This window comes from Vulpes vulpes, chromosome 5 (assembly GCF_048418805.1).
Source record: "Vulpes vulpes isolate BD-2025 chromosome 5, VulVul3, whole genome shotgun sequence".
Taxonomy (NCBI): domain Eukaryota; kingdom Metazoa; phylum Chordata; class Mammalia; order Carnivora; family Canidae; genus Vulpes; species Vulpes vulpes.
The window spans coordinates 22,875,581-22,901,818 of NC_132784.1; the positions used below are offsets into that span (position 1 = coordinate 22,875,581).

General features: G+C 33.1%; 1 protein-coding gene across 1 annotated transcript in view; it reads right to left on the reverse strand.

The window, feature by feature from the left end:
- The window catches only part of LRP1B (LDL receptor related protein 1B), a 1,812,620-nt gene that overhangs the window by 227,707 nt on the left and 1,558,675 nt on the right, over positions 1-26,238 (reverse strand). The window contains exons 50-56 of the mRNA XM_072757648.1: positions 25,485-25,607; positions 23,594-23,713; positions 18,968-19,096; positions 15,736-15,858; positions 11,756-11,896; positions 10,431-10,618; positions 4,480-4,663 (exon numbers count right to left, since the gene is read on the reverse strand). Coding sequence (XP_072613749.1) covers positions 4,480-4,663; positions 10,431-10,618; positions 11,756-11,896; positions 15,736-15,858; positions 18,968-19,096; positions 23,594-23,713; positions 25,485-25,607 — 1,008 coding nt within the window. The remainder of the gene's footprint in view (positions 1-4,479; positions 4,664-10,430; positions 10,619-11,755; positions 11,897-15,735; positions 15,859-18,967; positions 19,097-23,593; positions 23,714-25,484; positions 25,608-26,238) is intronic.

Genomic DNA, 26,238 nt, shown 5'->3' on the forward strand with positions numbered 1-26,238 from the left:
AATTCACGCTGAGCATCTCAATGATAACAAAATGAAAAGGCCACAGATACCCAGGCAGTATGAGAAATCTAGATAATTCTAAATACATTCCTCTCTTTCCCTCAGTTTTCATAAACAGCAGATCATGTAATTGATTTGGAATTGGTGGAAAATACCTACTTTCATAATCTGATTTTTGTAAACGAATTTCAGGAAAGAATAAACTACATCTATCTTAAAGACCTACAGTACAGCTAAGCTAAACAGTCATATAATCAGAAAACTCTTTCTTGATAATCAAATAACCAGCTTCTGCTGTCAGTTGGAACTCCAGGCTCTATAATTTTTGTTTAATTTCATCTTTTCCCATAACATTGCTCTTTAAATCCTTTATTGGTCATTAATGGTCTTTATTTCTTACCTATAGTTTGTCTATTATGTTATGGTATCTCATTTGTTCTGGAATCTAGGAAAGATAATATTAAGAATCTGACCTTGCTCCAAATACGTGAAGATCTTCTAAATCTTTAGATCAGTTTTCTCTTCAGAATTTTTTTGGAAACAAAATGGATTTTTATTTTTCTTAAAGATTTATTTATTTATTTTAAAGAGAAAGAGAGAGAGAAGGAGAAAAAAAAATCTCTGCTGAGTGTGGAGCCTAACAGAGGCTTGATCTAATGACCCTAAGATTATCACCTGAGTCAAAACCCAAGAGTTGGATGCTTAACTTACTGTCACCCAGGCATCCCCCAAATTGAACTTGAAAATAGAAAATGGAAAGTTCTGTATAGCACGTTTATTTGAATATGTAACTGAATAATTTAAATTCAAGTTGACCACATTCTTGTTTGTTATAATTCTGGATCCATTCAATTCAAGTTCTGTTCAACTCTTTTTTTTTTTTTAAGAGCTTTGTTTCTTTGTTCTTTTTTTTTTTAAGATTTTATTTATTTATTCATGAGAGAGAGAGAGAGAGAAGCAGAGACACAGGCAGAGGGAGAAGCAGGCTCCACACAGGGAGCCCAACGTGGAACTCAATCCCAAGACTCCAGGATCACACCCTGGGCCAAAGGCAGGTGCTAAACCGCTGAGCCACCCAGGGATCCCCAAGAGCTTTGTTTCTAAGATGAAGTCATATATTTAGTTTCCTGGTAAGCAAATTTAATGTCAGTAGAAATTTAAAAAAAATTAAAAACGTAGTCACTTTATGTAATTTAATGTGGATTTTATTGTAAATCATTTATTGTTATGGAGTTATTGTCCTGTTTATGTTAAAAAATATTACTTTTCTCTTATCTTTTAGTTTCACAGTAAATATATAATACATAGGGTATACATTATATTTTAGCATGCTTTATGTCAGGGATTAGAAATGTATACTACACAGTCTGGACGTCTCCTTCCATTAGCAAGACCACACCCCTAATCAATCATTCAATCTTCCTGTCGATGCTAAATCGAGATTCAAACCCTACTAAAAAGAGTCAGCTCAGAAGTTGAGGTGCCTTGTGATCTCTTGTCTTTATATTTACAAATATAAAATTAAATATTTAGGCAGTCATGTTCTTTACTACTTAAATGTAATACCTGAAATTATAAAACTCTTAGAAGAAAACATTGAGAAAAGTCTCTATTAAGGTCTTGGTAACAAATTTTTTAGATACAACACAAAAGACACAAACAATAAAAGCAAAAATAAGCAGAACTATATCAAACTAAAAAGCTTCTGCACAGCAAAAGAAACAATCAATGTAATCAGAAGGCAACCTATGGAATGGGAGAAAATATTTGTAAATTATATATCTGATAAGATGTTAATATTATGGTTATTATTGAAAATATATATAGAACTTATACAAATCCACAAAAAGCCCCCAAAATATTTTATTTAAAAATGGGCAGGGGAGGGCCACCTAGGCAGCTCAGTCAGTTGAGCATTTGACTCTTGATTTTGGCTCAGGTCATGATCTCAAGGTTGTGAGATTGACCCCTATGTTAGGCTCTGTGCTGAGCATGGAACCTGCTTAAGATTCTCTCTTTCTCTCTCTACCCTTCCTTGCTCTCTATCAATTTAGTTAATTAATTAATTAATTAATTAAAGAGGGCATCAGAACTGAATAGACATTTTTCCAAAAACATACAAATGGCCAACAAATACATGAAAAGATGCTCAACATCAGTAATCATCAGAGAGACACAATTAAAACCACAATGAGATATCACATTTCACCTATTAAAATAACTATCATCAAAAAAACCTGAGATAAAAAGTGTTGGAAAGGAAGTGAGAAAGGGGGACCTTTGTTCATCATTGGTGGGAATGTAAATCAACTACAAAAAATAGTACAGAGGTTTCTAAAAAAGTTAGAAATAGAACTAACATATGAACCAAGAATTTCACCTCTGGGTACTTATCCAAAGGAAATGAAAACAAGATATCAAAGATCTAACTGCACTCTCATGTTTATGACAGTATTATTTACAACAACTAAGATATGGAAACAATCTAAGTGTCCATCAATGGACAAATAAAGACAATGTGACATGCATACACATATGTGTAAATATATGTTTATATATAATCTGTATTCAAACACACACATTGATTTATACATTGTAATTATGCATATGTATATTATATAGTATCCAATGTATATATTTTGTATGCATTATATATTATCTGTATTACATACATATGTAATATTATATTATACCCACACACATAATTGAATATTATTCAGTGATGAGAAATAATAAAATCCTACCATTTACAACATAGATGTCCTTGAGGACATTATATGAAGTGAAATAAGTCAGAGAAAAATAAATACTATGTAATGTCACTTATACATAGAACCTCAAAATAACCAAACTCCTAGAAACAGTGAAATAGTGATTACCAAGTATGAAGAACGAGAGAAATGGGTAGATGTTGTTTTAAAAGTACAAACTTCCAGTTAGAAGATAATTAAGTTCTGAGGATCTAAGTCACAGCTTGGTGATTATGGATAACAACACGACATACTTGAAAGTTGCTAAGAGAGTAGAGCTTAAATGTTATTGCCACACACACATAAAATGGTAATTAGGTGAAGTGATGGAAGTGTTTCTAACACTATGGTGGCAATCATATTGCCATATATTAGGGTATCAAATCAATACATTATATACTCTAAAGTTACACAGTTATAATTTTTTAAATAGTTACACAGTTATATGTCAACTATATCTCAATAAAGTTGGAAAAATTCTATTCTCTCTCTTGCAAAAGATTTATGCTTCAGAGACATTTTGGTTTTGTATTAAAGTTATTATTAGTTTCCAATTATTACTGTTTTGAAAAACAACAGCATGGATACCTGGTATAATAAGACCCAAACTGCAATCATTAGTACTCATCTCCTTTATACCATCATTAGTGAAAAGTTTAAAGTAACAAAAACATTTATTGATTTGGAGATTTTATCTCTTCTTATGTCACTAAATGCATGATATAGTAAGTAGGTTGGTAAATCTAAAAAAAAAAAAAAAAAAAACAGGCTCCAAATAATACATAAATTAATTCAGTGATGACTATTCCAAGAGTAAGTAAAAATAAAATTTAAAAAATTGAAATGGCTATCTTTTTTCTTCAATAATGTTTGAAGTTTTAACTGGTTGAAAACTAATTTTAAGAATTCCTGTCACTGGCATTTATTTTATGTAGGTAAATAAGATATCTAATGTTTTAAATGCTGTCATGTATATATGGCATACATATACATAATAAACTGGCCATGCTATTTGATTCATTATACTCAAAAACAAAGGGGGAAGAGACATATATGTAGCATTTTTTCTCACTTAAAAACAATAATTACTTATTATATATTGCTTCGTATTATTTTGATACGTGTATTTTCCCCTAATGAATTACAATATTTTTAAAAATTTGGTCTATGTTCTATTGAATTTTCTAATTTACAAATCAAACACACTACTTGGAACAAACAGAGATTTAATAATATTTGCTGAATCACTGGAAGAATTCAAATAGTCCTACATAGTTGATTTATTGCTATTGTTGTACTCATCATTGTCATTATCATTATTGACCTCTTCTCCTTGGCATACATATATGAGTGTGTATGGTGTAGAGAAGGAAAAACTATTATAATACAAATACAATAGCCTTTTTACCGCTCTTGGCTAAATCTACTCCTAAGAACCTGTGATGCAGCAGGAGAAATTGCTAGAAATAGTTCTTTTCACTTCTGAGCACTCTCAAAATCTAGGAAGCACTTAATAATTCACAAGACCATAATGCAATTTTATTACAAATAGAACAGTTTGTGGACAGCATGCAAAATTAGAGTGACAGGTTCCTATATCAAGGTAAGTAGGGAAGAATTTTGATTTCTCAGAAACATCAGCAGGTATGAACTCAGTAAGAATGGTTATAAAATTCAGAATCCATAGGTGTAACTGAAGTTGGATTAGTGGACAAGTGCAATTCGATACCTGAGAGTGATTTGCAGCCATTGGGGTTATCAGGTTGTATTTCATAGCCATCTGTACAGAGGCACTTGTAGGTCCCATATGTATTAATGCATTGCTGGCTACACGGAAATCCCAAGGAGCATTCATCAATGTCTACACATGTTTTACCATCATCCTTCAGTTGGAATCCAGGCCAGCATTTGCACTGAAGAATGAAAAACAAGCATAATCATCAATTCATATCATTGTCACTGTCTTGTCCTATTGAATATCCCTTTAGCTTGATTCAAGAAAGAAAATAGTGTAAGAGTGGATAATGGCAAGTCTTTCTGTCTCCAATGGTTTTAATAAGAATTATGTATATTAAATAAAGCTAAAGCTAAAAAAAAAACTTTCCTAAATATCTTCATTTGATCATCTGAGGTTGGCAAGATCATAAAAGTTAATTGACGACCTCAAAGCCATGTGGCTATACCATGACAGCAACAACAACACGAGGCAATTTATTTTGTTCTTTTTCTGTTACATTACATTGTATTTTTAGAGGACTTTAACAATCATAAGAATTCATATTTGGAGCTTTGAATACTAACTGATTACATGTGGAATTTCATCAGAGCTTTACAGAAATCTATGATGCAGGTCTTATTGTTTTTAGTTAACTGATAAGAAACCTAGAGGCACAAAGGAAATGGTGCCTGGATAAAGCCAGTTGGAGAAACTAGACTGTAACCCTTAGTAAGGCCCAATTAATATTTAAGGACTGGGTCTGGTTCTATAACTATGTTGATGTTGTCTGGAGAAATAATAGTAACAATTTCCCCACTATAATCAGTTTGTATCATCAAATCTTTTCTTCAACATCTCTATCATGTAGTGTATGAACCTCTGATGATGGCGTGCAGTATTCACTAATTGGCATGTAAATTCTGAATACAATATGTCACTCCATATATGTCTTTGCAGTCCTGAAAACAATGGCATCCTGTGATCCTGTGATCTGCAACAGTCTTTCAAGTCTATACTCCTGCCAACTAGCATATGAGAACTGTAATTACATAAAATGAACCTATAATTGGCCCAATGATTACAATGCTATTAACCTTTACAAATATTATTTAGCACTCTTGGAATAAAGGAATGTGTGAATATTGAGTAAGATAGTGAATTAAAATAAGCCCTAAATGGTTAACAGTAACTAGTATTCAAGAGTTATTCAGAGCAAACATTTAATAACCTCATTTATTTGAGGGTAAACATGATGGCAGAGCTTTGTATCTATGGGGAGAAATATTATAGAGATATATGTGCATATTTTTAAATAACAAACAACTGAATTTTTTTTAAGGACCAAAAAACCCCCATATTTATTAGTTGGGAGAGAAGCAGCATCATCTTCACCTGAAAGTACTCTAATGAGAATTAAATACCATTTACTAAGTTCTTTTACCAGGAATGGATCCCTTTAAGCTCTTAGCACTTTCATCATTAACAATTTACACCAATAATTAGCTAATAATCCTCAGTAATTATGTGTTGTTTTGTTTTCTAGGACCCACTAGCACACCAGCATTTCAAAGCAAAAGCCACAGCTTTATTTCCCACACTCTCCTTATCAAACTCTTACTTCCTTTGAGAACACTCATCCTGCTACCTGATTTAGGAAGTCAGGACAATTGGTGCTTTGCGATGGCAAAAAAAGTGAGACGCTTACTGTTACATAAGTGTACGTTTAAAAATGGTTCAAAAAATGGTTCAATTGGTAAATGTTATGTCATATATATTTTATCACAATTTGTAAAAGCAATATTTTTTTTAAAGAAAGTGAGAAAATGACAGTATTCAAAAAGTTATCACTGTAAAGACTGGAAAATGACCATGTGGTCATGTGGTTGGGAAACCAGAAATCCATAGTCTGACATAGGACAGTGGTGAATTCAAGGGGCTCATTAGGACAAGTGAAAGGATTTTTAATAGAATGTACTGGGTTCCTCTCAAAGAGTATTAGAAAAGGAAATAAACAGTGTCCCAGTTTTAATGGGATTTCTGAAAATGATTTTGAATGGCTAATGTCAGGTTTATCGAACTATTATAGCAAAGAGACGGCTTAGATGAAAACACATTTATGGAAAATCAATTTGTAAGGTAGAATTGGTAAAAGCTACCAAATGTAATATACACATTTCTATAAACAGATGAAATTAGTATGTCTAAGGTTATCAGTAACTTTTTAAGAAATTGTTTATTGAAAGAGAATTTTTTTTTTAGATTTATTTATTTGAAGAGGGGGAGAGAGACATAGCACAGCACACACAAGCAGGGGGAGGGAGAAGCAGGCTCACCACCAAGCAGGAAGAGCCTGACACAGGGCTTGATCCTAGGATGCTGGGATCATGATCTGAGCTGAAGGCAGACACTCAACCAAATGAGCCACCCAGGCACCTCTAATCTTGTTTTAACAGAAACATATTTGCTCCCAGATTACCCAAAGGTATCAATGGGAAATTCCACTAGCCTAATTTTCATAAATTGAATGAAAGAAACTAATAATCATTTGCATCTTCAAAGATTCATCTATATTTAATAGAAAATAAGTTTTAAAAACTCTCACCTTCATTTACAAAGAAAAACATTTTTTATGAAAGTGAGATTTATATATATTCAATATCATCTTAATTTTTCTCATCTTTGAGAACTACTTCAAATTTTCCTGGTTTGTATTAATTTTTATATAGTGTCAAACAGCTATCAGAATTACAGCTATCCATACTTTTCCTATTACATTCAAATAAGTTTCTTTGAAGCTTTTAAAGTGATATTTGACAAATGTTATTTTATTTCTAATATATACATTAAAACTTATTTCTCTCCCAGAAGTACATTTGTTTTTATATGGTAAATTATCCTTCCCATCAAAATAAGATCCTTGCTTTAGTAAATGTTATTGCTCCCTTTTGAATAGTTAGATACATTGTATTTGTTTTACAACAAACGTGCAAATTGTTCACAGCCCATAAGGTCTAAATTTTGCTTTTGTAAGCAATTTTAATTTTATTGCAGAATTTGGAGGAGGATTTCATGTCATGTTCTGCAGATATTGTAATGAGAAATAGGTTACTGGATGGTTTTCCCCATTCAATAGAAGAGAAAAACTCATAAACTTTATTTTCCAAAAATATAGAAGCTTTTTATTGTAGATAAGTCTTTTTATTAAATTTCCTATCAATAAATTATCATTAATATAAATATAAGTGTGTGTGTGTATAATCTCAACACAGTATGTAAAATATTTGCTTTGAAACTTTATTTAAAACTCTCATTTATGATTCTAGTCTCAGCTGCTTGAATTTTTATATCTCTTTTGTTTCCCCAATAGATGCTTTATTTTATTAATTAGTTTTGACATGTGTACATATTCAAGAACCCTATTGAATTCTTTCAGGTATCATATACATAGACTTATGAATGATTAAATATGTTGTCTATTTTAACTAGAATTCTCCTTCATTCTATGACTCCTTTTGAAAAGTCAAGGTGAAAACACTAATTTTTAAAAATTATCAATAAGTATTTCTATATGAGAGATCTTATAAAGTAATTAAAATAGATTTAACATGGCACTCAGGATGATGCCTATTTCTACTATAAAGCAGTTTTTTAAACATGGCATTTCTGAGCACTAAGTACTTATATGCAGGCATTTTATTTTATTTTTTCATTTTTATTTTTAAGGCTTTATTTATTTATTTTAGAGAGAGAGAGAGACAGAGAGAGAGAGAGAGAGAATGAATGGGATAGGAGCAGAAGGAGAGGGAGAGAGAAAATAGAATCATTGAGCAGACTCCCCGCTGAGCAGAGTCTCACGGTGGGGGGGTGTTCCATCCTAGGACCCTGAGGTCATGACTTGAATTCTTAACTGACTGAGCCACCCAGGCACCCCATATGCAGGCATTTAAAAAATATTAAGCCTCGTTTTGAATGTTATGTCAAAAAGTGACCATCTGATATTCTATAATTTTTAGATTTCTCCAAGATTGTTATTCTAGATTTAAACACATTCAGGATAAACACAAGGAGAACTACTTTGAAATTTAAGTTTTTATATAGATAGATACTGATTCTATGATATAGAGATTCTGTAGATACATAGAAATACAGAATGTATATATTATATAGACAGAACTAAAGAACTATTTATAAACTATGAGTTGAAATTTTAACTAATTATCTGTAACAATTCCATGACACATGCTCTGATTTTTCAGGAAACACATGTCTATTGATTGTGCAGAAGTCACTGATGATATTTTTTCTGCTTCATTGGGTTTCAAAATATTTACTGCCAAAATTAATTATTTGATACATATTCATCTCATTAAGACTTATTTTGGCTCATTTATCTTGTTTCATTTTACCTACAACACAATGCTTGTGTTTTAAGCCTGTAAATTTAACCAACTCTTCTTAATATAGTATTTGCACTATGTCTTAAACAAATACACCTTTTTTAATATTTAAGTTTTTAATCTCTGTTTTTGCACGGGGTGGAATGATTATTGTAGTTCTCTGGTTACATCTACATGCAATAAAATCCTATCAATGTAGCTAAATTAATCAAAATACTAGAAATCCAAAGATTACAAATGGCAAAGTGGTTATTTGGCTAAATTTACCATTAGATAGAAATGGCTTGTCATAGAATGTCAATGTTGGCAGGGAAAAAGGTACCACATCTCTGCAATACACATGTATTTTCTCTAGCATGCTTTAAAGAAAGTTACTTAGCTACAATTTAACCCCTTTAGTAGTGAGAAATGAGGCAGCTCATTCCAATGTAAAGATAGTACTGTAGAGTACTTTTCCTCATATTGAACAGTCTGCTTCCCAACTCATAATCCCAACCTTTGAAACAACTCAGACTAGGTCTGCTCCCTAATCCAGGGCTTCATATGTTTGAACACAGCTAATAAGCCATCTTTGCTCCAGGAAAAACTCCTTCCGAAGGTACATGTCTGGCACATGGAATCCTAATGCTTTGGGATGTACAAATGTATATACACTACAATTTGTCCAAATTCCTCTTAAAATACCATGTTCATTAATGCACATAGTACCCCAGATGTGTTCTGACCAGTGCAGAACTCAGTATAATAAAAATCTAACCTCTGTAATGATCTTAACTGGCATAAGACCGTCTCTGTGTTTTGTAGGAGCATGCCCTATTGCTGATTCATACAGAGCTATCGCTCTGTTAAAAACACTGACTTTCAAATGAATCGCTCTTCCTGAGATTTTCCCACACTTACATCATCAATTTTAACCTAATGCAGAGCTTTAATTTTAATATCATGCTCATTTGCATCCTCTATTCAACATGAATCAAACAGAAATGTTTTCAAAAGCTATTTCTGTCAATCAATTTTGTCAGTGAATCACGCTCTTCAGGAAAACGGTGCTAACAAAACCAATTAGGATATTAGGGGTGATTTATTTTTAGTGTACCTGCACTCGGTCCTAATAATTCATGCGTTCTATTTTTTTTCTTCCTGTGTACATGAAAAGTACTGTATTATCCAGTGTTGCAGTAAATAAATGATTAGCCCATTTCACTTCAAAGATGGGAGGAAGAACGAGGGAAGAAATGGGAACTCAACAGTTGCATACATATTTATGTGCTGTTAACATGGCAGGATCTCTCTAAACACTGGGTTTTTCTTGCCTTTTTTTTTTTTCTCTTTATGTTCAACATATATTGAAAATCACTTTGGCATTTTTGTCTTTCTGAGTACATTTTTACGATTTTTATGCCACATGATTATAATGAGTGGCTTATATAGATACTCCTCATTTAAATACTTTTACCAGAAAATACTATGATGCATTTTAAGTTCTACAGCTCTTTGGATTGAATAGTATTCATTATCTCAAATTCCAATGTATCATGTGATTTTCTATTTTTGATGAGACCCTACCTTGTAACTGACTGGAAGGTCCTGACAATCTTGAGAACATCCACTGACTTTCTTACTCAAACATTCATTTATATGGCAGTTTCTCTCATCTGAGCCATCGCCACAGTCATCCTTATTGTCACAAAGACTTCCACTGGGAATGCACCTGCCATTTTCGCACATAAAAAATGAACTGTTGCATGACTGTTCTGGAAAAAGAAAATAAAACAAATGGAACATAAAGGGCATGCCATTGCTTTATACTACAATTGCTGAAAACATTCACACGTATGATAACTTATCTGTCAAAAATTATAGTAAAATTTATATACATATAAAATCCTCTATATGTAGTGTAGTATTTTATACACAAAACATTAAAAAAAAAAAACAAGGGCAAACTGTACTTTCATGTTCAACACTTACTGAAAATCTTTCTTTGCCATGAACATTAGCAATCAAAATAAGCACCTATAGTCAAATTAATGAAGTCTTTCTGTCTTCACCTATATTGTGAAGAATTGATTCAAAAGTATAATGAGAGTTTGACATTTCCCTTCAAGCCACAGGTCTCTGAGAAATTATATGTCACTAAAAATTAAGAATCTAGAATAGGTAGATATTCCTAGATTCTTTTTCTTCGTGGAAATATAACATTGACACTTTTAAGTCAGGGCATAAAAAGGACATTTGTGGTGAATAATAGTTGTTCCAAATATAGCTATGGAAAAGAGTTTAGGTTTTGGAGCTACTCATAACCTGATGACTGGAACATTGTTCATTATCATACATGATAAAAAGAAAGCCTATTAGCATGTAAAGTACATGAGAAAAAGTAATTGGGTTTATTTTAAATATATGATTATGTATTTGGTCTTTGGAATAGTGAAATGAAAAATAGTCCAAGTTTGGCTATGTATATATTTCTGTTCAAATGATATGCAGTTTACTTTATTTTGGTTAAGCATCATTAATACAGACCTTCTCTTGGTAAATCTCAACTTACTTTGTTTGAGCTTTCAAATAGGTCCAAATAAGGAAACTGTTTTCACATAAAATCACATATTAAGAAAAAATGATTTTTTGAAAGGGGTCAGGGTAATGGATCCGTTTGGTGTGTTGCCTCAAATCTTCATATTTTAGCACAGATTTAAATTTCTAAAACTAGCTTGACAACATAGTTGATTGCTAAGATCCTCCATGGTATCACTTGAAACATCACATGCTTAATTATTTGCATTTATTTTCATTGAATATCATACTAGACTGAACTGAAAATCAGAGTCACAGTTTTGCCATTGAAAAGCAAATTTTGGAATAAGCACAATATTATATATCTTCTGTACCTGCACTTTTGCACTTTGGGTTTAAAGGTGCTTCATCAGAATGGTCAGGGCAGTCAAAGTCCCCATCACACTGCCATTGAGTATTTAAGAGACATCGTCCATCAGCACAACTAAATTCTTCTGCAGTACACTCTCGGTATCCTAGAGACAAAGAAAGTAACATTCTAATTATATGACAAATATTAAATCTGCATTCCCTAACGTACACCATACCTAGTTAACCATGGGACCTATCTATGTCTTCTATAGGAAATGTTTCTTATTCTTTTTTGGGACAGTGGTCATACTTGCAAGAGATATTTGTGGTTAAGAAGTGGGGTTAAGGTCCAGGAAAGAAAATAAAAAACAAGGCAATCTTATTGTTTCTAGGTGAGGAAACAAAAATGCAATACTCAACGATACTGTCTCTATTCACCTATGGTCTATGTCCTTAAGATTTTCCTTTGAATGGAACAAGAATAAAGCTATTAATGTTTTTTCAAGACTAAGCTTGATTAGGTATAGTACCAGAACATATGGATGAAGTGATTCCGAGTTACAATGATAATTCTCAGAAGCCATAATGCCATGTTTATGTTTGGGAAGCAGCATTTGGAAGTTTAAAGACATTGTTAAAAAAATTTTTTAAAGTCAATTTATAAAGCAATAAGCACACAACTATTGTAATTATCCTATATATTGATACTTAGAGGCACTAAAAAGCTTTATTCAAATCAGAGTATCAGCCCGTCAATTTTTAATGTTCATATCTATGCCTATTTATAAGTAAAACTCATTTGATTTTGACTATTATGAGTTTTAGATTGAATTTTTCCTAAGTCTCTTAACAATGAAAACTGTCATTGCTATTAGAAACTTTCTGGTAAACCTGGTATATATTTTACTTTTGAAGATAGGAAATAAGATCTGTATGTTTGTTAACAAATAAACAAAATTCCAATAGAAAAATATTTCAACAATGATAATACAATTGAAAGGTTTGTCGTACTGAATGGCAAACTGCAGAGTTTAGAAACAATTTTAGTTTCCCTGCGCTTTCTTCCACCCTTGCCCTCTTCACTAGTTCATTCTCCTTGGTCAATATATACATTACATTCAAGTCTCTCCCAGCCCAGTGACAATAAAAATCCATCAGGGAAGCCTGGGTGGCTCAGACAGTTAAGCAACTGATGCTTGATTTAGGCTCAGGTCATGATCTCGGGGTCCTGGGATCAAGTCCTCAGTAGAGCTCCGTGCTCAGTGGGGAGTCTGAGGATTTTTTCACTCTTCCCTTCCCTCTGCTCACTCACACTCTCTCTCTTTCTCTCTCAAATAAATAAAAATAAAAATATTTAAAAAAATAATCCATCCACATAACTCTTATGTACACATTATCCTCTTACCTACCATTCTACCCAGCATTCCCTTACTTATCTCCAGTTCAGCCTCCATTCATTCAACCCATTTCTACAATATCTACCTTCTTAAAATCCTCTTGAAGCCAGCAAATACAAAGGGACAAGTGTCAAATTCAAGGGTGCATCACACTCTTATATATTTCACTTTCCTGCAGCATTTGATATTGTTGAGAATACTATCTTGTAAATAATTTCCTGGTTTAATATTTACAATCTATTCCCCATGACGTTGTCTTATTTTGGCTGTTTCCTTGTATCCTTCTTTCTGTATGAAGTCCTCTCCTCTTCCATCCTAAAATATTGCAGGCGAAGCCCTAACTTCAATCTTTAGCCTATTGTTTTCCTCTTTTCCTTTCTGCAGTGTTGGCTGTTTTCTATTTTTGTCATATTTTGAATATCAGCTTTATGCCGATGGCCAGCAAACTAATTATATTTGCAGAAATCATACTGGTGACCTCTGGAACTAAATTTTCAAACACTCACTCTATAGCTTCATGTTATTGTCTGATTAACACTTCATATTCAAAACATCCAAAATTAATTATTATTATTATTTTTTTTTACATTTCTCTTCTCCTACACCAGGAAAACTTGGCCCTTAACCACCTATGTTCCAAAGCCCATTAATGATGGTAACACCATCCACCAAGTCATCCAAGCTAGAAATTCTCCTTTATCCTCCATATAGGACTGTAAATGAATCCTGACCCATACTGTTCTTTCCATTCCACCATTTCTGTCCTGGTTTATCATCACATCATTAATCACCAGAACTATTGCAATTATCTTCTAGCTAGCTTACTTTCCACCTAACGGCTCCCCTGTCCCAAGGCAATATTTCATCCACTCTGCTGAAAAAGATGATTCTGAAACATATTTTGACTGTGGCATTCCCATTTCAAATGTGCGCTGTCAACTGAGAGCCAAAATAATTAAACACAAATTCTTTAACATTATATTTCAGACTTCTTCGGATCCAGTTTCAACTTTCTAATTTCAATTTACCTCACAAAAGACTATTATTCTTCAACTATGTCAATATGTAGCCATTTGGAAATATAAATAGAACTTTCTATGTATCCAGAACTATTCTAAGGACTTGACAAATAGTAACTAATTTAATTCTCTCAACAGCCGTAAGAGTTAAACAATGTTGTCTTTTATTTTTTTACAGATGAGGAATTGAGGTGCAGAAATGTGAAATAACTTCAAAGGTCATACAGATACTAGGTGTCCAAGCCAGGATCTAGACCCAGGCCATCTGGCTCCAAGTCCGTGATTTTAACCACTGTGTTATTTTATCTACCATCTACACATGACTTTCTCTAACATTCTCTCTGCTACTATTCTTTAGTGCTTCAAAAAAAATTTTAATAATTTTTTTAAAGACTTTATTTGTTTATTCATGAGAGACACAGAGAGAGAGAGGCAGAGACACAGGCAGAGGGAGAAGCAGGCTCCCTGCAAGGTGCCTGATGTGGGACTCATCCCAAATTCCGGGATTACACCCTGGGCCGAAGGTAGGTGCTCAACTGCTGAGCCACCCAGGCGTCCCATAGTGCTTCAAAACTTATTCTCTCAGCTCTGATCCCATGTATTGTGATTCTTAGTCACATCTGACAACGTGTGCTATTATTCTAGCATGTATTTCTGATTTTCCTGTTTGTCTGCAATTTCTTCTAGGATATGTCTCATTCATTTCCATATCAACTGCGTAAGTATCTAGCAGAGGGAAGATACTCAATCAGACATAACTCTACTTCAAATTTACATCTCAAGGTATGATGCACCTTTTAAAATATCACATCGAATCCATGACTTAATTGTGAAAAGATCGTAAAAACTGGGATTCGCTGATTTCAAAGAGATTGCTCTCAAAGACCAAGACTATAGACACAACACAAGGAGAACAAAGGAGGGCACTAAATCTACTGTCTTTCGTGATTATATGTGGATTTTATGGCTTTTCATCTTATATTTATTCATGTACACATTTAAGTTTTTGTTTTTTACAAAAATACTAGGTTTGTGTAAAATTTCAATTTCACGTAAGAACTTTTCATGATTTTCACTACAAAAGCTACATTTGTATCTATATATACATTATATATGTGATGGTCAGATAAATATATATGCGATGACAAGATAAATGTCACAATAATATTAAATTTTAAGAAATAAGCACACATGTAAGAAGATAAGGTGAAAGAAGAATGTTAATTATACAGTTTCTCTGATAATTGTGAATTCTATTTTTTCTTCATTCAAATACTTGATTTGGCTATAAGACTGAATTAGCTAGCCATATATTGTTTTTCAACCAAAATACATTTTATAACTATTTCCCCCATGTGCTTCCTAATAAGAACATATTATATGTAGACATGATCTCCAAATCAATGTATAATTATGCATTAGAGTTTAAAGAGGTTATTGAGGTACTACTATGGGTAACTGAGCTTACATGCCCTTTGTGACACTAAGAAATGTGTTGTTTTTGTCATTTATTTATTTCCTGAGTCATCCTAAAAGACTATTATTTAGCCAGAGAATCTCTTCCATGAAAAGTTTGGATATGCTTACCACACTGCTGTGACTCATCTGAGCCATCTCCACAGTCATCATCATGGTCACAAACAAATTGCTTGGGGATGCACACTTTATTATGACACATGAAAGCATTTTCATCACATGTATTATTGGGAGCTAAGAAAGATATCACAAAGAATGAAGTTAGATGAGTCCCTATTTTACTTTTCCCCATGTGAGGAGTTTGGGGAATGTATGTTATTATACTCAATAATTCATAGTTATTTAGAAAAAGAAAAGTTTGCTCAATATTCTATTCATAATATATATCAACTACATATAAATTCCTAATATATATTAACATATACCAAATATATTAATGTAATTCAAAGTTTCAGTATTAATATATTCAACAATTCCAGAGTGACCCTAAAATTTCAGGACATTTAGCAATCTGTAAGTTTGCTGAGGGATGAATTCAAACATTCACATGTGATTAAAAAAAAAAAAAGACACTCAACTGTAATAATGCGGCTGGATTTTTTTCTCTCCTCATTCCTTTACTAATATTAGTAAAGTGATAAAAAAAATTGAAACCTTGCTTCCTTGTGAAAAATGGAACTGAAAAGACTACCAAGCACTATTGCTTATGATGAAGTGAAAAGAAAGCATCAAAAGAGCTAAGAAAGTTATTGTCTCTAAGATGAAAATAAAACTTCTCGGTTAAATTAAGATCTATGGTGTGATAAGCCCAAGCATTAAGCACCACATCAAATTAGGGATATCTATCCACAAAATGGAATATCGATTCTTTCGGAATCCTGAGCCACGACAATAGTGCTGTAGCAAAGGTCCAAACCAAGGGGGAGAACGGTTGACCAAAAAGTCCAATAACTTTCAGCAAAAGTTCAAAAGCTGGTAACTTGTGCAGAGTGAATTAATGTTAATATGCACAGAACAATATGCATAGAAGCACAGTGGTTTGAAGAGATCATTTTCAATTACCTTGTCTTGTTTAATGGATAGATGCTATGGTAGGACTCAAGGTTTGGGGTATTTTGAATGTAAAAAAAATCTTCTATATAATGGATGTTAACTAAACTTATTGTGCTAATCAGTGCACAATATTGCATATACCAAATCATTATGTTGTACACCTAAAACTAATACAATGCTATATGCCAATTATATCTCAGTTTTAAATAAAAAAGGACTCTGAAACATGGCATTACAAGATACTAGAAAGGGGAAGGCTTTGCAAAGGGTCACTCTGCTACTTATGATTTGTATCCTGAGGAAGGTATTTACCTTCTTGCTGCATCTGTTTCTTTATCTGTTTAATGGGGATAATAAAACCTATCTGATAAACTTCTTGCAGGAACTAGATAAGGTATATGAAGCAGATCAGCTCATTTCAGGAACTCAATAAATTCCAGGATGCTACTTAAATTCCTATCTGTGTAACAATTATTTTTGGCAGATCCTCAAAAACATTTCACTGAGATACTTTGAGAACTCAATAATGCAAATAAAAGCACCTACCAAAATAATTGACATATAATGGGCACTTGAAAAAATTTACATGACTTCTAACCTCCTTCCATGTCTTAATAGGCACTTCCCTCTACATAGAACACCTCTCTTTTTTCTCTTTGTTCTTTATGACTCAATAACGTTATTTTTCTTGAAATCCTTCAGTGACATTTCTAGTGTTTTTTGTATATTATTTCTTTGTGATGACCTCGTATCATTTCTATATTTCATCTGTCACTGAAGGCATAATTATTCTTTTACAAGCCCTATTGGCTCCCTACCCCCAGACTTCCCTGTCTTGAAAAAAGGAAATCTCTGCTTTCAAGTCCATAATGACTAAAATAGAGACAAGACTAAGTAAAACAAAAAGGATTCCTTGGGTTTAATCAAGTGTAATTTATTTTCAACAAACTTCTCTTCAAAAATGATGTGGAAGCCACGTAGGAGCCGCATTAAAAACTGCCCATTATAAGAAAAGTAAAACGCAGTTACTAATAACTCCTCTAACTTTGAACTGTATGACAGCTTATATAACTCCAGTGAATTATGCCAATTCTAATACGTGAATTCTTTTTTTTTTTTTTTTTGAAACATAAGCAACAGAGGCTTATTTAGCATTAACGCTTTCAGGTCACTTGAGTACAATTTGTTGTATTTTAGCATAATTTACTTAATAGCACCCATGTGTTCCAAAAGTGCTAATATGCCTCCCAGAGTGTTAACTTGCTACAATAGCAACAGTATACTGGGACCATCTGGTCCCTGAATTGAGGCATAATCCTTTATTATGTAGCCCTCAGTAGCCCCATTGACCTTTACAGACACACAAATCAGTTTCAAGATCAAAGTGAATCATTCTACTATAGCATGAGTTCTGTGCTCATAGGCCTGCCTCAAAGTTTGTTCTTCCTTCTCCACTTAACTACGCCTTCCACCTCCACACACGCACACCCGCATACACACACACCTATGGTATGGCTTCAAATATAGTTGTAAAGACCTCAAGACGGGTCCTTGGTGAGATAATTAGCAGAATTCACTTTAATGAGCAGAATTCACAGCACTGTTTCTGACAAATTGCTCATCTCAATAGATCCCCATGTGACCTTGGGACCTGCATTCAAATACTCGGCTCCTTCATTCTCGTGATCAAGCAAAGGAATTTATCTAAATTTTTACTGTTGAGCAATTCCGTGAAAATTTCCTGAGGTGACCAAGAGTCAGAGACTTAATAAATTGTCTGACCTCCTAAGGTGTTCCCCCAATCCCCTGGCTTCATTCAGCTATAGCCATACTATTTTTACCTGACCTAAGGGTTAATACCCTCTCCGTAGGACTAATAGGTGTTTACTGACCTTCTGATCAGTAGTTATTTGGGATCACATCAGCCATTTATAGAGTGTCCGTAATAGGCAATCTAAAAGCCTTTGTGGGGGTAGGGTTGGGGTTCTAGAAAAAAAATAACAAATCTCCCACAGTCACACACACACATCAGGAAGCTACATAACCTCAGAAGCGAAATGATGAATCTGGGTTCATCAGAATGGTTTTAAAATGGGTAGTATTTTTGAAAAACTCTGAACAGCAGTTAGGTAGAGGGGTTGCTGGACTATTATGGTGACCACATGGCACCTGATGAATTCTGATACTACTTATGAGTCCAGGGATTGGGAAAGTGAGAGAAAATGTGATATGGTGAGTACTGCAAAAGCAAGAGTCTGCCTTCCTTCACACAGAGCCCCACGTGTCCTACCACAGCCCGCTGTGGAGAGCTCATCACTTCCATTAGGACAGTCCCTTTCACCATCACACAGCCAGTGTCGTGGTACACACGCGTGGGAGCCCTGGCAGCTGAACATGTCGACTGCACAGGTCGCAGCGCCTGAAACCCAAGGAAAGAATGCTATTAAGGTCACTACATGTCTGCTGGGAAAGGGCTCAGGCTTATATTCCCTGTAGAAAGAAAGGAAACAGAAGAATGCTGCTGAAAAGGAAGAGATTATTGCTATCAAATCATCACACAGTATCCTTCTCCTAGAGATGTTTATGCATTTTCCTCTCGGGATGCATTCCTTCCTAAATGCAGGTATTAGATGTCCTAAGGCTGCATGGCAGAAAATAATAAAGATCTTTTCTCCGTAGAAGATGTAGCAAGGCATAGAAATGCCATAGAATTGGTAATAAACGATGATAAAATTTCTCAAAGACTGAACTGAACCTAAAAGGATAATAATAATAATGGCATTTTTATTACTTGATATATGCTAGGCACTTAATATATTTACTCATTTAATTCTTGCAAAAATTCCAACCAGGACTATTATTTGTGTCATTTCACTGATAGGAAACTGAGGTTCACAGAAGCTGAATAGCGTGCAGAATGTCACAAGTTGCTCAGGATGCCATGTATTGAGTTGGGGATCCAAAAACCCTTCTGATTCCTAAGCACTTTCTCTTAGCAACTGAGGTCATGACTGTCACTCCCTACCTTGTGTTGTTGAAAAGAATAAATGTACACACGTTCCTTTTGTTTTTACACACTTAATAAACAGAATCTACTTTTTCTCTGCTCTGTAATTCAATGTTTCCCTTAGAGGCATGTTTTTCAAATGTATGCAGAAAAAAATATATATATATGCTTGCTGACTCTGATGATAAAGTTAAAGAGTCATAGGTGGTCCCTTTGTTTCTCCTTATATGGGTATAAGGTAATCATATGGAATAGAACAGGATTATTTCTCATGATGTTTTCCTAGCCTCCAGTACAGTTGTACATATGGAATGCTTTGTTTATTTATAGAAAATACTTGTTGAGTGAATCAGTTACAAGACCCTGAGATCATGTTCTAACTTTTCTTTAACTTCATTTTCCTGTGAACAAAAGCTACCTGTAGAATAGATGCTGAAACATGCATTGCTAGAATTAGTTTTTTAAATGCTAATATCTGCAGGAAGAAAATATGACTGAATAAAATGATGAGAGATATTTGGTTCCAAACATTTAAAGCAGTGACCAAAATGGTTTAATTATATAACCATTATCATCTTTCTTTTCAGCTGTAGAGTTGTTATGAGCAGATAATGCCTTTTATTGCAATGCTTTCAATATGGAGGGCAGCGGGGTGCCAAAATAAAACCCTTTGAGGATTTTTTCCATCATAAACATGACTGTCCTTGACACATACTTTAGCTTGGAGGACAGGACGGCAAGTGAATATAGAAAAGTCCTCCAGGTAATTCAGATTTTTTCATTGGATAGAGGATCTGTGCTAATAGGATGAGATTTAATATGATCTCTATTACTGGAGAGAAATCATAAAAATCTATTAAATAAATGTCGCTTTCATTTAAAAATGAATTTACCTGCTACCTATTATGTCTTTAATACCTTCTATAATAGAATTACGTTCCTAAAGAATTTATTTTTATACTATTCCTTATTATGATCTATCTTTTCAAGCTTGCTATAAGAATATAAAGTGTCACTTTCACTATTATGCTCTCAATTAGTGCTTTAATTTCCATAATATTTTTGTTATTTAGCTTGGGATTTTTACAAACTGCATTCTCTTTTGGTAAGGAAGTTTTGATACTTCCTTTTCTACTTTCTTATTATCACCCCAATTTATTCTCAGGGTAGGCATAATAGATATAACATCAATTTGGCTGTTGAGAAATTTAATTCTGTATGACCTTGGAGAAGACTAGTGTCTGAGTTTCACTATTTGTAAAATGAGGGGTATGACTAGATAATTACTAAGATACCTCAAGCTATAAAATGGCATAAAGCTCTTTGCAGCTAATTTTCTGGCTCCCCTGATAGTATTTAACAGATTCTGTATTAAGAGCATGCCAAAACATCATAGTCAATTGGAAAGAAAATGGGCCAAAGAAAAAACTCATGGCTTCATTCCATAGTTACCCCTGCCATCTGGAGACACATTGCCTTCCTCAGGGAAATGAATCCCAAGAAAGGAAGAAGACAAGCTGAAAGATTTCTACCAGATACATCCTGTGCACCTGCTCAGACATAATATTTGATTGGTTAGAGTCACCATCCCACTTAGGAAGCATTCAAGAAATCTGAATTCGGGTCTTAGCCCTGTCATCACTGACGGATTCACTGGGTGACCTCAGGCAATTTGTTAACTTCTTTGAGTTTCTCTTTTTTCATCTGTCAAATGATGAAGGTGGACCAGAGGCAATTCTTTTTTTTTTTTTAAGCTTTTATTTATTTATGAGAGAGAGAGAGAGAGAGAGCGCAAGCAGGGGGAGCAGCAGGCAGGGGGATGAGGGACAAGCAAGATCCTCATGGAGTTAGGAGCACTATGATCCCAGAATCCTGAGATCATGAGCTGAGCCAAAGCAGACGTTTAACTGACTGAGCCACTCAGGAGCCCAGATGATGATTTTCAAAATGAGATCCTCAGATTTCCAAGTCAGAACCATTCTTGTGCTTCTTAAGAAAGGTTGTGTTTACAGCCCACATTAGAATATTTGAAGGTGAAGATTAAGAATCTACATTTTTAACAAACTTCTAAGAAGGATCTTTTGTGCACTAGAGAGGAGAACCACTGAAATAAATTATTTATAAAATTCCTTTCCAATTCTAGTATATTAAATTCAGTTCATTGAATGATACTGAGTCAAAAGCAGGTTTTTTCTTTTTTAAATGTGTCTCCAGGTTGGTAGTTAGCATGTAAAATGCAGTCTGTAATTAAATGAAATAGACTGAGTGTTTTGATAACAAGTAAACATGTCCATTACCATTTTAATTCTTTAAAAAAAATTATCAGGACTCTGATAGATGTAGATGTGGCAATAATACTGAAAAATAAGGGAGAGAGCAGGAGAAATAGAACAAAAGAGAAGGGAAATAATTTATATTGTGTACATGTGTACAAATCATGTATAGATGACCACTATAGTTACATAAAGGAGTTCTTTTTTGTATCCTCTTAATAAGTAAGGAAAATACAGATGTAGGAGGATTCAACTCTGGTTTCAGGGTCTTTATATCTTCTACTATATTGTATCCACTCAGGAAGGACAGAAGTATCAACTGAGCCATTTAATATAGGGTTAAACAAAGGGTCAAAAAGCAAGATGATTTTAAAGACTGGAAACATGTTCAACCCATCCATCCTAAGTAGGTAATTATTTTGTTAAAATCAAAGAAAATTAATAGCAAAGAAAAACAAAAGAGTTAAAAGTGACCAGCTAGACAATACAATTGATTACTGATTTCTTTTTCCTTTCAGAGCTTTTTGATAGTGATTTTTCTATCTTTATCTGTTGTATAACTAAGTTGTTTCAGCTGTGTAAATAAAAAGTAGATTTGGGGTGGCTTAAATACCAGAAAATAAATTGCCTACTTTCAGAGGACACTTCCAATTTTATATTATTTACAGAGAACTTCAGTTTGGCTTGAGTAGTATAAAATCCTATCTATCTGTCTCCATGGTAGTGACCTAAAAAGCAGGCCACAACTACTGAAATTTAAAAGTGGTGTTAAGTATACTTCACTCTGTACATGTACCTTATCCTATGACTCAGATCCTTTTCCCTCTAAAATAGGGTAGAATAACAGCTATGAAACAGTGCTAATATAATGACTAAATATTTTATGCCTATAAATACAAACACATATAGAAATAGATCAGAAAGATAGACAAATAGGCATGTAAATAAATAAATTAATAGAATGCCTGGCTATTTGTCATAAATTTATACAGATTGGACCATCTCCTCTTTTACCTCTTAAAATTTTAAGTTAATAATTCCATTTAAGCTATTTGTTTAATGTTTATGATTATTTAAAAGCAATTACATTGGCTTTGTAGTTGATATGTAGTAGGACACTCAAACTAAACTCTAATCCTATAAAGCTGTTTTTTGAAGTACATTTTAAAATTATATACAATAGCGCCCTTTTTTACTTCCTATAATTCAGTAATAATAATCACCAAAATACATGTGTATACAAATGCAAATAGCATGTGTGGCTTGTGGCAGTATAAATCAGGATATTTTGAAGGGTAATTTAACTATTCATATCAAAGGCTATAAAAAATGTTTGATCATTTGATGCAAGTAATCCCAGTCATTCAGATCTAGGCTAAAGAATAATTTGAAGACTAAAAAAGTAAAATTAACAAATACATTCATTGTGTGAATATTCAGAAAAAATTCTAAAAATTGAATAACTGTGTATATAAAAAATAGAATAATAGGTTGTCATTAAAATCATAAATCCAGCTAGATAGAAATGTAATGCTAAATTTAACACAGTAGAAAACAGAGTTTTATATATGATCTAAAATACTAGTGCATATATATCATATGCCTCAAACTTGAGAACACAAAAGAAACAACTCACCGCAAATGCTATCACTTTCATCTAATCCATCCCCGCAATCATCCTCTCCATCACAGATCCAATGTTTAGATATACATTTTTGTGCAGAACAAGCAAATTGGTTCCAAGAACAAGAAGAATCTAGAAAACAAACAAAAATGTTTGTTTTAGATGAAAAAGAAAAAAAATATAATTTGAGACTGTCTTTGGACAGATCTGACAATGAGAAAGTCCTTCCTTAGACTCTGCTAAAATAAATTGTCCTATGATAAAACAAGCCAAATTCTTCTTAGCCTATGACAGCTCTATGAAATTTTGACAACAGCCTGTGTATTCCCTCTCAGTGGCCAGGTTATGCAACATTTTTTCTCCCACAGAATTTTCACAGGGTTTGACTTTGAGCTGCTCATTACGCTAGCCACTCTCCCCTAAATATATTCCAGGGTGTCATTTAAAAACAAAGCAAACCAACACAAAAAACACAACATCTGGTGCACAGATATAAAACAAATATTCCAAGTGTGGTTTAGTCATTCCTTCTAATTTCTAATTGCTTTTTGGAGAAATAGAGAAAAAAAATGTGTCATAGGAAAAATTACAATATGATATATTCACCAGCATATATATTTGTTTTTAATGATGGGGTGACTAAAGAGGTTTTAGCTTGATGACAAGTCACCAGTTTCACATCCATACATACTAAACACTTAGATATTTTTACTTCTTTTGAGGACACTAAAGTCTGACTAATAATAATCCAAAATGATTGGTAAGGTGGCTTTTGTTTTATTACCAAATTATTCATGTATAATAATGTATTCTATTTAATTCCAAGGTGAGGTTTATGATTGTTCTCCTCCACCTTCAGCCTATCCCTCCACTCAGCATCACCAGACAAGATCCAAAAATCAAATCTTTCCAAATTCAACTATTCCAAATGTAAATTGTAATAAAAATAAACATTTAGATTTTGATGCTATAGACTACTTTAAACCCTTGTATCTTAATTTAAAATATTCACTTAGATAACTTATAAAAGAGAGAAGTTTAGAAAAACTAAAGACTGGAAAAAATGAAACTAAAGAAAATACAACCATCTAATGGCTTCCTGTCCAGATACTATGAATCTACATAAACTATTTGTAAAGTTCTCTGTTAATCCTGTTCACAATCTGACTCTAATGTAAAGATATATAGCATCTTAATCAAACAAAATGCACCTTCATATTTCAAGATGACATTTACTTTTAGAGGAGTTTGACATTTCATAGAGGATCCATTTTTAATCTTTTCTTCTATTTTGTCTATTCACCATAGTGTATGTTATTTGTGTTAAATGAAATTAGTGAATATATGCTTTCTTTCCCTATAGGAAATTTCTTTGTCCTAGAAATTACAAAATCCATAAATTCTATAAAATAAATTTAAAAAATCTGTCTTGCCTTGCCAAGTAAAATGAATGTACACACACACACAGAAATTAGGAGGCAGGTGGTGAAAGACGAGAGTTTGAGGAAATACAAGTTTAAGTACTATTTAAAGCTAAACATGTAATTAATAGAAACATTTAGAATAATTTTAGTCAATAGTAAGTAGGGAGCTAAATCCTTATTTTTCATTGCAGAAAGTAAATATGTTAACATTTTAAGTTAATAGGTCCGAAAATAAAGGTACATCATTTAGACCGATGAAGGTAACCACTAACAAAAGCAGGAAAAGTTGAAAGAAAAGTCTGGGGCAGGAGACTTATTCCTCATTTTAAGTTCTTCTGCTCTATGTTCATTTTTGTATTATCTAATAAAAATGATAATTGTTAAAATTAATTAGTAATGTTTTATATAAAAGCCCTATGTAATAAAACACTGGCATATAAATAATAATATGACATATAGAATAACATATAATGTCTCACCACAATGGAATTCATCAAGTCCATCTTCACAATCTTTCTGACCATCACATATCCAGGTATTCAAAATGCATCTTCCACTAGGACAACCAAAATAATTTTCTTCACATTTGTGTTTGTTTTGAACTGTGATAAAATACAAAATGTAATGTCAAAAAATTTGAATTAATCTTAGACTTCCGCAATATAGGTAGATAATAAAACAGTAATATTCCTTAACGGAAGATATAAATAAGAATACTTGAATTAAAAAAAGAGCCAAGATGGTCTCTTCAAGAGGGTCAAGGTCATGAAAACCAAGGAAAAGCTAAAACAAACAAACAAACAAAAAACAACAAAAAACCCAGCACAGACCAGAGGAGACAAGGAAGACATGATAATCAAATCCGATCTAGGATTGGATCCTGGATCTGAAGGAAGATACTAATGAAAAAACGTGTTAAATCCAAATAATGTGGATTCACATTAAGATAAATTAAAAAAAATAACTGAGGTAATTATAAAGTGAATGAGCCTAAGGCCAAAGAAGCATCTTTGGTGGAAAATGCCTGTAATTCTATATTCATAAAAATAAATAACATAAAAAGATTAATGGATTTTTACTGAGAAAGTGTGGGCATGATGCTCCTACTGTCCTATAATCTGAGCATGCTTTGATAAGGTTTATACAAGCATTCTTTATTTTAAAAAGAAAGAGAACTTAGAATCTCTAGAACTGTTAATCATGAGAAATATCATGAGAAGCATATGTATTTGT